The sequence below is a fragment of the Fukomys damarensis genome, unplaced genomic scaffold (genome assembly GCF_012274545.1).
Source record: "Fukomys damarensis isolate Sample0158 unplaced genomic scaffold, DMR_v1.0_HiC HiC_scaffold_28, whole genome shotgun sequence".
Classification (NCBI taxonomy): Eukaryota; Metazoa; Chordata; class Mammalia; order Rodentia; family Bathyergidae; genus Fukomys; species Fukomys damarensis.
Window position 1 is genome coordinate 180,146 of NW_022900940.1, and position 13,027 is coordinate 193,172.

The window sequence follows — 13,027 nt, forward strand, 5'->3', positions numbered from 1 at the left end:
TGGCTGCGTGAGACCTGGCCCTCCATTTCCCTCCCTAGCATAGGGCTGATGAGGAATACTTTCTTGCAGTATGGTCCATGGGTTAGTGTATGAGGGCTGTCCCACAAGTGCTACATGACAAATTGCTTTGGGACCGGAATGGAGTACCCTGGAACACCATGGGAGTTGAAAGAAGGTATACAAGATTGGGGGTTGAGTCCCAACTCACTGCCACCCAGGCACCCTCCCTCTTAGGTGGCAGGGAAGAGATGTACAAGGAACACTGGTTTCTGCACAGATTCTGTGCTGAGTTCCATGTCACATGGTTCCCCATTATCAGGACACAAGTTCCAGTACTGTCAGCCTATCATAACCCCAAGAACCTGCCAGAGCAAACTCCAATAGTAGAGCTCCACCAGCTCCCCAAATCATATCCTAAACATAAGCTCCTGTAGGTCACCCATTTGAAGCATGAATGGGCCCCCACCTGGCCCAAGTCTCCCAGCAGGGAGCCTGCCCCTCCCCCCAAATCAACAGTCCTGTCAGCCAGCCAGTGACCCAAGGACCTGACCCTGTGACCCTCACGTGGCTCCTTCCACAGGCTCAGGGCCCAATGAGGGGCTGGAGGAGGTGGCCCTGGGGCTGGAAGTCCCCATCCTGCTGACTCCTGATTGTTCAGTGTACTCCCAGCCTCCCCACGGTGCTGGTCTCCACTTCAATCTCAGCAGACATGTCCAACCTCCAGGTGCTGTGCTCCGGCCTGCCCTTGCAGCCCCTCCCACAGAACCGGGGACGCCTGGCTGGGGTGCCTCATGCCCCTGTCAGGATCCCCGGCCTCAGCCCTGCAGAGGAGCAGGTAAGAAGCCCAACTCATGTCTCCTGGAACCTGGTGTCTTCTAGGTACCCTCCAGTAGCGCAGGCAGGTTTGGAATTACAAACCCCATTTACAGATGAGGAGGCCCTGAGGCTCAAGGTCACCTAGATAGTAAATGATGGTGGTGTGGCCACCACTCATGGGAGGAGGAACCAGGAAGTTGTAAACTGGCCCAATTCCAGCAAGGAGCATAAAATGTGTACCTTGCCCAGGCCAAATACCTGGCCGACTTTCGTGTTCTGTGGTCAGCAAGTCAGCTCTTATTTCCCTTTGTAAAGATCCCTTCCCCAGCTGAGTGCATGTGTACAGCAGCTGTCACCCTGCTGGGGGAAGGGTGAGCGTTGGAGAGAACTGCAAACCAGGCAGCCTCTTGTCAGCTCACCCCATTTCACAGCCAGGGCATAGATCTAGGTGAATGGGTGCACATGCCAGTGGTCCAGAAGCTGCTCTACCCTGGGACAAGTCACTGTCCTCTGTGGGGCTGGCTTTTCTCATTTGTAAATGGGATGAAAATGCTTTAACACAGCTGTGCAGAAGACTAAAGGAAATAAAGCAGGTGACATGGTTATGTAAGTTTTCTACCTACTTTTTCTTTATTGAGAATTTCAAAAATAATGGAAGAAAATAGAAAATACCAATACAACAAAGTTTTAAAGATGAATCCTAATCATAGTGGCACATGTCTAGAATCCCAGTACTCTGGGAGGCTGAGGCAGCAGGATCACAAGTTGCTCTGTCTGAGAAACTCAGGCACTTAGATCCTGTCTCAAAGTTATTTAAAGAAAAAAAAAAAGCTAGGGATGTAGGATGTAGCTCAGTGCCAAAGTCCTGGGGTCAGTTCCCATTAATGCACACAGCAATTCCACCACTCTCAGACAGACTACTGTTTTGTTTTGTTTTGTTTTTTCAGCTTTAATTGAGTTTATTGGTATATTTTAGGGATACAGTACGGTTACATTCATTGTTGGGATCTTTTACTTCTACATGACAAGTCTTGGTTCTCATTTTTTCCCCTTGTCCCTGCCCTCCCTTCACCCTCTCCTCCCCTCCCCATCTACAAACACTTTATTTCCATCTTTTCGTTATCTCACATTTTTTTCTTTTCCCTTATTACCCTTCCCCTACCCATCCCACCTTCCCTACACCCTGAGTGACAATACCCTAGACTTTCCCCTGAACGCTGCCTGGGAAGGTGGAGGAAGGGCTTGTTTGGGAGTTGATGAAGGAGGGGTGGGGGAATAGTCAGGCAGGGTGGAGCTAGGAAGTGGCCAGGAAGGGTGGGGGCGGGTAACAGGAAGAGACACTGGGGGGAGGAGGTCCTCAGAGTATGGGCACTGGTGGACAGTTAGGGAGGGGTGGAGGGGAGAAGGGGCTCAGTGGATGTTGAAGCAGTGGTAAAGGTTCCTTCCCCTTGTTTGCCTCCCTGCTGGTTGCCTCCATTTAGTCACCAGGTCTCTCACAGAAGGCTATTTGCCCCTCTCAGTGACACAGCTGTGGCTGTGAGACAGTGATCAGCCTCTAGGCAGCCTGTGGTAGCAGAAGGACACCCAGGAGCAGAGGCTGCCACCTCTGCTTTACTTACAAATGTTGCCTTTTGTTTGAAGGATAGGGAGCCCTTGGGGCAGATTTCTGGGAAGTTGGAGCTGGGGAAGGAGCCACATCTTGCCTCTGGATGTGGGGGCTGATTAGCCTTCAACTGGTCCCCCAGTCCAGTGACCCCCTTATTTATTAATAGCAGTCCCTTTACATGCTGTCCTTTTTTCTTTTCTTTTAAATGTGTGCCTTCACCAAAGGCTAGTGTTCTCCGTGTGCAGTCCTGGGCCCCTGTCTCTCCTGTGTCCTCCTGGCTGTCCACAGCCCACGTAAATTTCCCAGCCTCACAGCAGCTCTCTCTTAGTTAGACATTTGTTGTGTGAGTAAGCAAATTCGCCATACCTAGTTCCTTCTCTCCCTCACCCCAGAGCAGCTGGTTAGCCACAGTTAGCTGGTTGAGTAAGTGGTCATGATGTTCATCCAGAGACCTGGGCATCTCCCAGAGCCCCACCCTGACTCATCTGGTCCCAACCCATGCTGCAAATTGACTGGGCCTGACAGGCCTCAGGGCCTCCTGCAGCCTATAAGACACAAGAAGGAAACAAAGACATTGCAGGCCCTATGTCGAAAAGCTCTGCAGAGAACCAAAGGTGGGAAGAAGGAGGCTAGACTCTGAGGCTGAAGTTGGGGCTTTGGGTATGGCTTGGCGGATGAATGCTTGCCTAGCAGGCACAAGGTCCCAAAGTCCATCCTCAGTACTGCAAAAGAAAGGAAAGGAGGTGGGGGGAGAAGGAGGAGAAGGAGGAGAAGGAGAAGGAGGAGGGGAGGAGGAGGAAGAGGGGAGGAGGAGGAGAAGGAAGGAAGGAGACAAAAAGATAGGCAGGCGAAAAGAAAAGTAAGGCCAAGACTGATCTGTTCTAACATAGAGAGAAGTTTGGGGGATAGAAGCATAAGTGCAAAGGCCAGGAAGCCCAACTTGAAGCATCAGGGGCCTGAGGGAGAACAGTGATTGGACAGCATGCGGGTTTGGGTTGCTTTCTGTGGTTGGGGTAAAGAGCCCTCGAAGGGGCTCTCTTTTCCCTCAGCCTCCTGTCCCCTGTCCTCGGGCTCTATCCAGGTCTCCTAGAAGCTACAGGTGTGTGTTGCACACTGCCAGCCTCCAAACTCCTACCTAATCTGGGCACTAGGTGGAGGTTGCTTCTGCACTTGCATAAAGTGTCAGCTTTCCTCCTCCTCCTGAGGCTGCATCCCCCTGCATCAAGCCACAAGACTCAGGCCCCTCACTGGCTGTGCCTCAGGCCAAACCACCTAATCCTGGGGCTGGCGCTGGTCCATAATGAGCAAGAAGAGAAAGGTCTAGGTCCACCTTCCTGAAGGCAATGGGGCAGCAATCAGGGAAGGCCTCCAGTGGCAGTGGAAGGCAGCAGTGCAGATGGGCCCGGAGTGCCAACCAGTTGGTCTCAGAATGGATCAGTAAATGGCTGAGTGGAGCAGAGGATGATCCAAGTTGCGGGGGAGGACAGCCCAGCATAGAGGAATCCAGGCCTGGACATCCCTGTTCAGCTGCCTGTCACATCCTCCTTTTCTCTCCAGTTGGCACTGAAGAATGCCCTTCGCTACTTCCCACCTGATGTCCAGAAACTACTGGCCCCTGAGTTTGCCCAGGAGCTGCAACTCTATGGGCACATCTACATGTACCGGTTCTGTCCCAGTATTGAAATGAGGTGAGCACTGGCAGACATGATTTAAAGCAGGCTGTGCTAAAGATCAGGAAACTGGGCGAGTCCACAGCCAGGAAAATCTTGTCTGTCAGAGTTAGGGGCCACCTGGAGGAGTCATAGCAAGCTGATTTCCTCCCTCGGGGAGATGATGGTGGGAGAGGAAGGTGGGCTGTCATCCCTGGGGTCTGGAGCTGAGAGCTGCAGGCAGCCACCAAGCCTGGCCAGAAGATGGAGACCCTTCGTGGAACAGGTCTCTCTTGTCTGGCCCCCTCGACCTGAGCAGTCCATCCTGCAAGATACTGGAGCCAAAATGTATACAAAATCCCTTCAGAATACTTAGCTTGAGACAGGGTCTAAGTAGGCTGAGCTGGAACTTGCAACCTTCCTGTTTCATCCTTCAGGAGTGCATGTGCCATCACATCTAGCTAGGTAGAGGCTTTGTGAAGGTACATTTCAGCTCTGCTTTGCCGTCAGCTTTCTCCTGGGTAACACTTGTCAAGTGGTGAGAGACAGTGGCTGGGGAGAGTGAGCTGTGAGTTCCCTGTGCCTGGCCATGTGAAAGCTCACACTACCTGAGCACCAGATGGGTGGGCCTTAGTATATAATTAGTACCAGACAGGTGGGTGCCTGTGCTGAGGCCCCTCGCAAGTCCTGCCAGTGCCACGTCTCATTGTCCATACCTGTGTGGCCAGACACTCTGGCTAGGGTGCCTTCTGCAGTTTAGCAGGAAGGAAAGTCTGACACCTTTCCACTGCCATGCTTGGAGCCTAGACTTCCTCTTGCAGGGCCTACCCAATCGAGCAGTACCCTTGCCGGACAAAAGCTGCTGCAGCCATCATGCACATGATCATGAACAACCTGGATCCTGCCGTAGCCCAGGTAATGGCTGGGGAAACTGTTCCAAGGCCCAGCTCTACTCAGCACAAACGTAGCATGAGACACACGTGTGATGTTTTCAAGCTTTCAATTTACTTACAGATTCACCAACATTATAAAAACTAGTACAGGTTGTCCCCATACCCTTATCCTGGCTTCTCTTTAATGGTTACCTCTTCCGGAACTCTGGAACAACTTCGAAACCAGGACATCAACACCAATGTAACACATATACCTGTAATTTTAAAGTTTCTTTCTTTTCCATGTTGTTATTTTTGTTTTGTTTTGTTTTTACTGTACTGGGGACAGAACCCAGAGCCTCAGAGCCTCACACATGTAAGGCAATGCTCTACCACTGAGCTGCTAATCATCACATGAAAAGGTAAGAAACAGATTTTATACTATACTTTACTTATCCTAATATATCATAATAAATATAAAATTATTAAAGAGCTATTTTTCACACTGTCTTTGAAATCATAGTGTATTTCTCAAGTACAGCACTGCTCAGTTGCCTGAGGCTGGTGGCTGCCATACTGGATGGCATGGATACGACACTATGTGCCTGACGTGGGCGTCCTGTGACAGTCTGTATCAGTTACTCATATTTGAGAAAGGGTCACCTCTAAGAGTAAGTCCCAGAGTTCCTTGAAGGCAATATGTTGCTAGCATTTATCTAATTTGTCTAACAAGAGAGAACTTGTCCTGGACCCAGACTCTGGCCAGACTAGCTTTGATATTAATCTCAGCCCAAGTTCCCAAAGTGATCCCAGACCCATCTCTGACCCTGGCCCCAACCAGACCCCTTACCCTAGCCTCAGAGAAGCCAGTGTTCTTGCAGATATAGTTGTCCCTGGGCCTCATGCTTCTTGCTTCTCCCTCTTTCCCTGTCTTCTTCCCTGAATGAGACCAGCCAAGGGGCTGAGGGTCCTTCTTCTTCCTGTCCCCATGGCCATTCCTAGGCCCTCTTTTCAGATGACACCATGTCATTTTCAGTTTCCCCAGGAGCTGGTGACCTATGGAGGAAATGGACAGGTCTTCAGCAACTGGGCTCAGGTACAGTAGCTTTGTGGATTCATCCCTACCTCCCTCAGCCTAGGAGGAAATGAAAAATCTAGGGATCTGCTTAATGCATGCCCAAGGCTCCCACACTGGAGGCTATTTGGGATGTTGCCATTATAAGAATAAGTGGGAATGATGTTATTAAAGAACCCAGAAGCCAGAGAGTATGACAGAGATCTGGAAGAGAGCCACTGGGCAGGACAACCCCAGGGCCTGAAAGGGGTCTCTAGTCCTGGGCATAGCCCAGAAGACCAAGGGTGGGGTGCCCACTTATGCTTACAGAGCCTTTCATGCTTGCTATCTCTTCAGTTCTGGCTGACCATGTGCTACTTGTCGAAGATGACTGAGGAGCAGACTCTGGTCATGTACAGTGGACATCCACTGGGCCTCTTCCCCAGCACCGCTGGTGCTCCACGGCTGGTCATCACCAACGGGATGGTAGGTCAGAGACAGTGGGCACCGTGCTTGCCCAGGGCTCAGGCCAAGGAGAGGGGATTGTGGGGGCAGGGAGGCTAGCCAAGTGCCCCTGAAACTGTTCAGGAATCATTTCCTAGGGCTCCAAGCTTGTGGCCCAGCCCCTGTCTATTCCCTCCCTCTTTTCTAGGTCATTCCCAACTATTCCTCCAGGACAGAGTATGAAAAGCTCTTTGCCTTGGGAGTTACCATGTGAGTCACTATTTTAGTTTATTAATATGGCATTTCTTTCCTAATCATACTTAACTTTAAAACAAAATGGTAAGTATTAAATATAATTTTTGAAAAACACAATCATAGCACTGTAGCATAATAATTTCAGTTTTTACAAATTCCCTAGTATTTTTGTGTAAATTCTTACATTTTTAAATACATCTAAGCAAGAGAACATACACCTTTGGATTCTACCTTTTTCAAAGACCTTGTTATGAGCAATTTCAAACATAAAGAAAACTAAAAAAATTTTTAGGGAACATCATCAAAATTCTGTAATTAATATGTTACCAGGCTTACTTTAGTACATGTTTATCTCTCTGTCTCTCTCTCCATCCATCCATTCAGCTTTCTTTTGGGAATGTCTCAAGGTAAGTTGCAGATATTACTGAAAGGATCTCAATGTTTGTTTAGATTTTTCTCTTGAAGTGGTATTTGTGTGTCCACTTGGTCCTCAATATCTATGGGTGCTACATCCTCATATCCAACCAACTATAGATCAAAAATAGTATATTTGAAACAAAAATCTGTGCAATAAACATATGCAGACATTTTTCTCTTCATTATTCCCCAAACAACACAACAACCCTTTACATAGCATTTACATTGTGTTGGGAATTGTATAACCTAGAGGCGATTTAAGAGGAGGTGCCAGTGATATACCATTTGATATCACTCGCTCCATGTGTGAGGATTTTGGTGCCCACTGTGACCCTGTAATGAGATGCGCACATCCCATATGCCCCATGCAATGGGCTTAACGCACTGTGCACCTGAGCAGCTCCATCCCTGCCCACCAGGTACTAGTGCCCTGGAGCACTCCATCTAGTGTTAAAGATTTTTGTTTGTTATAAAGTTGATCCATGTTCTGAATCAAAAACTTTCATCAAACATAGAAAAATGAACTGCAGTAAAAAAGAAAGCCCTTTCTTGCCTCAGACCCCTCAGACAAATGTCTGCTGTGTGCTTCCAAATGCTCTTCGTGTGCGTGGACTCGTGATGCAGGTAACTGACGTGGCCTCTGCACCTTGCCATTCCTCACCTGCCAGTGCAGCTTAAAGATTGTTCCATTGCAGGAAACACAGATCTACATATTCTTCTCACTTGACCCACAGTGCTAAATTTCACCATAATCCATTTAGCCCACTCACCTCCTGATTAGGGCTTTTCCGGTTTTGGGGTGCGATAACTAATGTTACAGTGACTGTTGTCCTCTAGTATAATTTTGTGGGTTTCTAGAAGTTTCACTCTAGGATAACCACTATGTAAAGTGCAGCCAAGGGGAGTCCATGAATCAGCCTCTGGATAACACTTTGTATTATAATCCTGACAATAGGCGCCACCATTTTATTGTACCAGGATTGATAGATGACGTTATATTCAACCTTCTGTGCAATTTTTGGAAATAGATATCTTTATTAACCCATTCTGTGGGGAAAGAAACTTAACTCAGAAACCCAGTTAATATTTTTTGTTGACCATAAGTAGCTGCTCTTGCTACTTTTGTTTTTAACATTGCTAGACCTGCAAGACCTTTTTGTGCCAGTGGAAGCCACTATAGGGTCACAATGATGGGACTCCATGTCCTGGCCCACTGCTTCACAACTGTGACCTTAGGTGAGTCACAGTGTTTCTCTGTTTAGCCGATGCAAGATGGAAGTTCAAAGAGGGCAGAGTCAGACAATATGAGAATTTCAGAGCTCCAGTGGCACAACTGGTCAGCAATGGTACTAATACAAAATGAGAATTGTCAAGAGAGACAGAAAAAGATTTAAATACATAAGTGATCTGAGAAATACTAATTACAGCTAAGTCTTTGCACTATTAGTATGACACAACTGAAACCACAGAGACTACCCAGTGCTGGAGAGGATGTGAGGAAACAGGCAGATACAGATCGTGGCTGGACGTCTGAATCAGTACAGCGAGGCTGGGGATGATTGGAAGAGGTGCCCCCACCCCAGCCATGAATGTCAAATTTTCATGTGTATGAACATGATGTCCTCATTTTACCGCTAAGATTTACTGGGTAGCACTAAGGATCTCAGTCAGTTCCTGGCCCTGCCATGGGTCCTTGTGCAACCTTGAGTCTTGGGTCTCATCTGTGCAGAGGGGGCTATTAATGACTCCTGTATCTAAGTGTTGTATGGAAATTAACGAAGTGATAAAGGTGACCTCTTCAGCACCATGACCCAAGGGCCAAGTGAATGCAGCCCTAGCAGGGAGCACAACCCAAAAAGGGATTCTATGTGGCCCTGGTGGGGTCTGATGGTATCACCTGATGGATGTTTATTATATTAACATTATTCTCTTATGTTTGTAGTATTTATGCCACCTCTCTGGGTAAAGGAAATATAACCTTATTTTTAGAAGAGAAAACAAGAGGTTCTGAATAGTCAAGTGCTCTGCACGTTTATGTGGTAGGCTTGGTACTAAGACACAGGAATGTGAGAAGACATCCTTAATCCAGAAGAGAGAAGGGGCTGGGGAAATCTCTAGGGGGCAAGAATCTAACACAAGAGATATGAACTTGACATTTTCAAGGGAGAAAAATAAACATCAGTACTCTCAAGAGTATCATGGTCAGGGACTAGGGATTTAGCTCAGCATCACCACACCTGCCTCACAAGTTCAAGGTCCTGAGTTCAATCCCCAGTACCAGGGGTGGGAAAATGTCACTTCTCAGCTTTTTGGCTAAGATCCAATGAAGAGTGTCCTAAAAAACTAAAAAGAGTGTCCTGGTCTTCAGGCATCAGAAAATGCCACCTTTCCCCATCACACTGTCAAAAATTTATATGTTTGGTCATTATCAAGTGATGGAAATGCCATGCTTATGCCTTGGTGACAGTCACTTAGGATTTGGTTTCTATTAATATTTAAAGTGTTTGTATCTGATAACCCAGGGGCCCCTCCTTTGTTTCTACCCTGGAGGGCATGACAGACACAGGTTCAGGTAACCAAGTATGGGTTATACTGCAGTTGTTCATATAGCAAATCCAAAGCCATCCTGACTACTAGGAAGGCAAGTAAAGAACATTCAGAGATTCTCGAGGCTGGATGCCATGAAACCATGAAGAGAAATGAGTGGGGGCCTCTGTGTGCTGATGTGGAAAGAACCAACCCTATGGTGGGGTCCTGGGGGCAAAACAAGCTGCAGAAGCAAGATTTGCAGAGTGAGGCCATTCAGGTAAATGTTCAGAATGACACCAGCAACCTCTCCGGCAAAACGACACACTAAGTGTCACCCACTGACAGTCAATGGGCAGCAAGGTCTGCAGATCTGAAGTGTAAGGCTGGATGAATTCTGAAAAATGTGTGTACCCTTGCCACAACCAACTGATGAGGTCTGCCCCACTGTACTCCCCATATCCCCTTTTAATAGGAAGGCTCCTCTGAAGGAAGGCTATCTGATGCCACCTGAGTGGAATTCTACAGAGTATGCTCTCTCCTACCTGGTTCCTTTACTGGGTCACATCATACGTAATCGGGTCTCAGCTCTCCTTCTCTGCCATACTGTACTTCATCGTGTTCTTGAGCTGGAACTTGCTTCTCTTTTCTTCTATGGATGAACATTTCAGATGCTTCAGATTTTGACCAGTGCCCATAAATTGCTATGAACTTTCGTGTGCATGTCTTTACATGGGCATTAGCATGTAGCATGAGTGTGCTGGACCCTGTTCAGGTATAGTCTGTATTCCCCAAAGTGACATATTCTTTCTTATTTTTTTTTTTTGGTACTGGGGATCGAAATCAGGTCCTTGTGCTGGCGAGGCAGGTGGCAGAACCACTGAGCCAAATCTCTGGCCCCCAAAGTGACATTTTCTTAACCAATTACATGTCAATGTTTTAAAAACCTAAAATCTGTTTGTAAGTAGTCTGGGAGGCAGGAAGGGGCCAAAACTGAAGGGCCTATTACATTCTCTCCTTTAAAAAAAAAGAGAATAAAGGAATGCCTTTAGGGGTAGTTAAAAGTTCATTTTCAAGTTGCTGAAGTAGGGATTGGGAGAATCCATGCCTGCAATCTGCTCAGCTTTCTGCTTGGCTCGCTCTCTCTGTGGTCAGGTATGGCCAGATGACAGCAGGCAGCTACTGCTACATTGGTCCCCAGGGAATCGTCCATGGCACAGTGGTGAGAGACCGACCACAACTGGCTGAGAGGGTGAGTCCTGGGAGGTGGGTGTGGCAGGAGAAGATAGTGAGTACCTGGCCTCCTCTGCCTGTAGCTCACTGTGCTGAATGCTGCACGTCGGTACCTGGGCGTCGAGGATTTGGCTGGGAAAGTCTTCGTCACCTCTGGGCTTGGTGGGATGAGCGGGGCTCAAGCCAAGGCTGCAGTCATTGTGGGGTGCATTGGCGTGATAGCAGAGGTGAGTGGCAGGAGCTTTTGCCTTTGTCCCTCCCTCCTTCCCACTCTCCCTTCCTTTCAAAGCTGCCCACACCCATGCTTCTCTTCACATCTTCTCTCACCCAGCTGTCCCTCAAGCCCTCCACAAACCCCTGCTCAACCTCCCTGGGTGGGTTTGCATTGTAGCACATGCTTCCTCTTTTCAAAGTGTCCATCACCCTTCGTGGTCAGTGCCTATTGACTGCCCTTCCATGCACCTGTGAGCATCCATTTATGGGACACTTCCCTATATCCCGCCAAACCCCTGAACTCTAGGTGGGAGAGAAAAAATGTTCATGAATAAATGAGTATGGGCTCCCCCAACTTGAACAGTACAGAGTCAAGTGGAAGAGGCAGACAAGTCACTCTTCAACAGAGGGGTGTGTGGATGCTTCACCTTCAGTGCCCCTCACACCTCCCTTTAGTTGGTGCCAAGGACAAGAAGAGAAGCAGAATGTTGAGGAACTTGGGAGCTTTTGGATAAGCTGTGGGGATATTAGCCAGTGTAATTTGTACCTAGTTGACATTAATTCTGTGTCATACATGCTTATACTTGTTAGGGATAAGTTGGGCTGCAGGTAATAGAAAATGTGTCTATAGTGACTTATGTAAATGTGGTTTTATTTTTCCTACATAACTAACAGTACCAGCATTTCAACTGCTCCATGATGTCGTGTTGAACATCTCTAGATTCTACCAGGTTTTCTGCATGCTTACAAAATTTCTGCCCAAGCCCAAGCCATCCCATCCACATTCAAAGCAGGAAGAAGTAAGAAGGGAAATATCAGCTGACTCACTGTTTCAGGAAGAAAATCATGTCTCAGAAACTCCTTTTATCTCATTGATCAGTCTTGGATGAGGTGGATGTTCTTACCTACAAAGGAGAATAAGAACAGTACACAGATTGCTGTAATTAATTTGAATGTGGTTTATCTGCTGCAGCTGAATAGTGTCATCCATCCTGAATGAAGTCTCGTTTCTGGTAGCAAAGGAGATAAGAAGTGGAATTAGTAGAGTAAAGGAAGCTCACAGTGCCTGCCCCAAGACTGTGTTATAAAAGGGGTGGTCTATGTAGGGGACAGTACCTAAATAGTGGACTGCGATGTACTCAGGACAACTTGTAACAAGTGGCTCTGTGTTTCATGGCCCCAGGTTGATAAAGCAGCTCTTGTAAAACGCCACCAGCAAGGCTGGCTGATGGAAGTGACTGGAAGCTTGGACCACTGCATTGAGAGACTCAGGTAGAGCTTCTGCTACCAGCATGCTGAAATGGGAGACCATGAGAAGAGGGCAGGAGGCAGGGCTTCTTTGCAAGGGGCTTTTTGATAATTGGTACTTGGTTACAGGTGGGCACTGCACCACATGCTAAGCCAGAGGTCTTCCTGCAGAAATGTCACATAAGGGACCCTATTTTCTCACCAGTTATTGTTTCGAATGGATAGGAGATCGGTCCATGTGTATCCTCAGTGGTGGCCACATGGCCCTGATGGGTTCACTGCTCAGCCTCAGTTTCATGAAGGGTTGTTATGTGATTCTCACTATGTGGTCTCGGGAACCTGGCACATGATGAATGCTCACCTGTTTACCTGCTCACCTGCTCACTTTTTAGGAAGTGCCTGTTGGAATGGCACCCCTCCCATGGCTCCATGGGCTCAGCGGGGCAGATCTTACTCTCACTGTGCTGACTGCTTGTGTTTGTGGCTTGGTGGTGGCACTTCTCCTCCCACTTGATGTCTTCAGACATATTTAGTGGAGATATAATGGAGATAGCCTGCTTGGGCCCTAAATTTGAAGAAACCCAAAGCTTTGAAGAGCAGAGTCTTGTTTGGGGCACTGGTTCCCCACCATGGCTCCAGTGAGAATTACCAAGGGGAGCTTCCAAGTTGTTTATACATGAGAAATAACACAGTG

The 13,027-nt window shown here is 47.8% G+C and overlaps 1 protein-coding gene across 1 annotated transcript in view; it reads left to right on the forward strand.

Annotated features, from left to right (window-relative positions):
• The first annotated feature begins 632 nt into the window (after window positions 1-632).
• Uroc1 (urocanate hydratase 1) overlaps window positions 633-13,027 on the forward strand; it is a 33,997-nt gene continuing 21,602 nt past the window's right edge. The window contains exons 1-9 of the mRNA XM_010608072.3: window positions 633-835; window positions 3,980-4,110; window positions 4,893-4,986; window positions 5,980-6,039; window positions 6,355-6,483; window positions 6,650-6,711; window positions 10,795-10,861; window positions 10,956-11,099; window positions 12,269-12,357. Coding sequence (XP_010606374.1) covers window positions 710-835; window positions 3,980-4,110; window positions 4,893-4,986; window positions 5,980-6,039; window positions 6,355-6,483; window positions 6,650-6,711; window positions 10,795-10,861; window positions 10,956-11,099; window positions 12,269-12,357 — 902 coding nt within the window. The 5' untranslated portion in view covers window positions 633-709. The remainder of the gene's footprint in view (window positions 836-3,979; window positions 4,111-4,892; window positions 4,987-5,979; window positions 6,040-6,354; window positions 6,484-6,649; window positions 6,712-10,794; window positions 10,862-10,955; window positions 11,100-12,268; window positions 12,358-13,027) is intronic.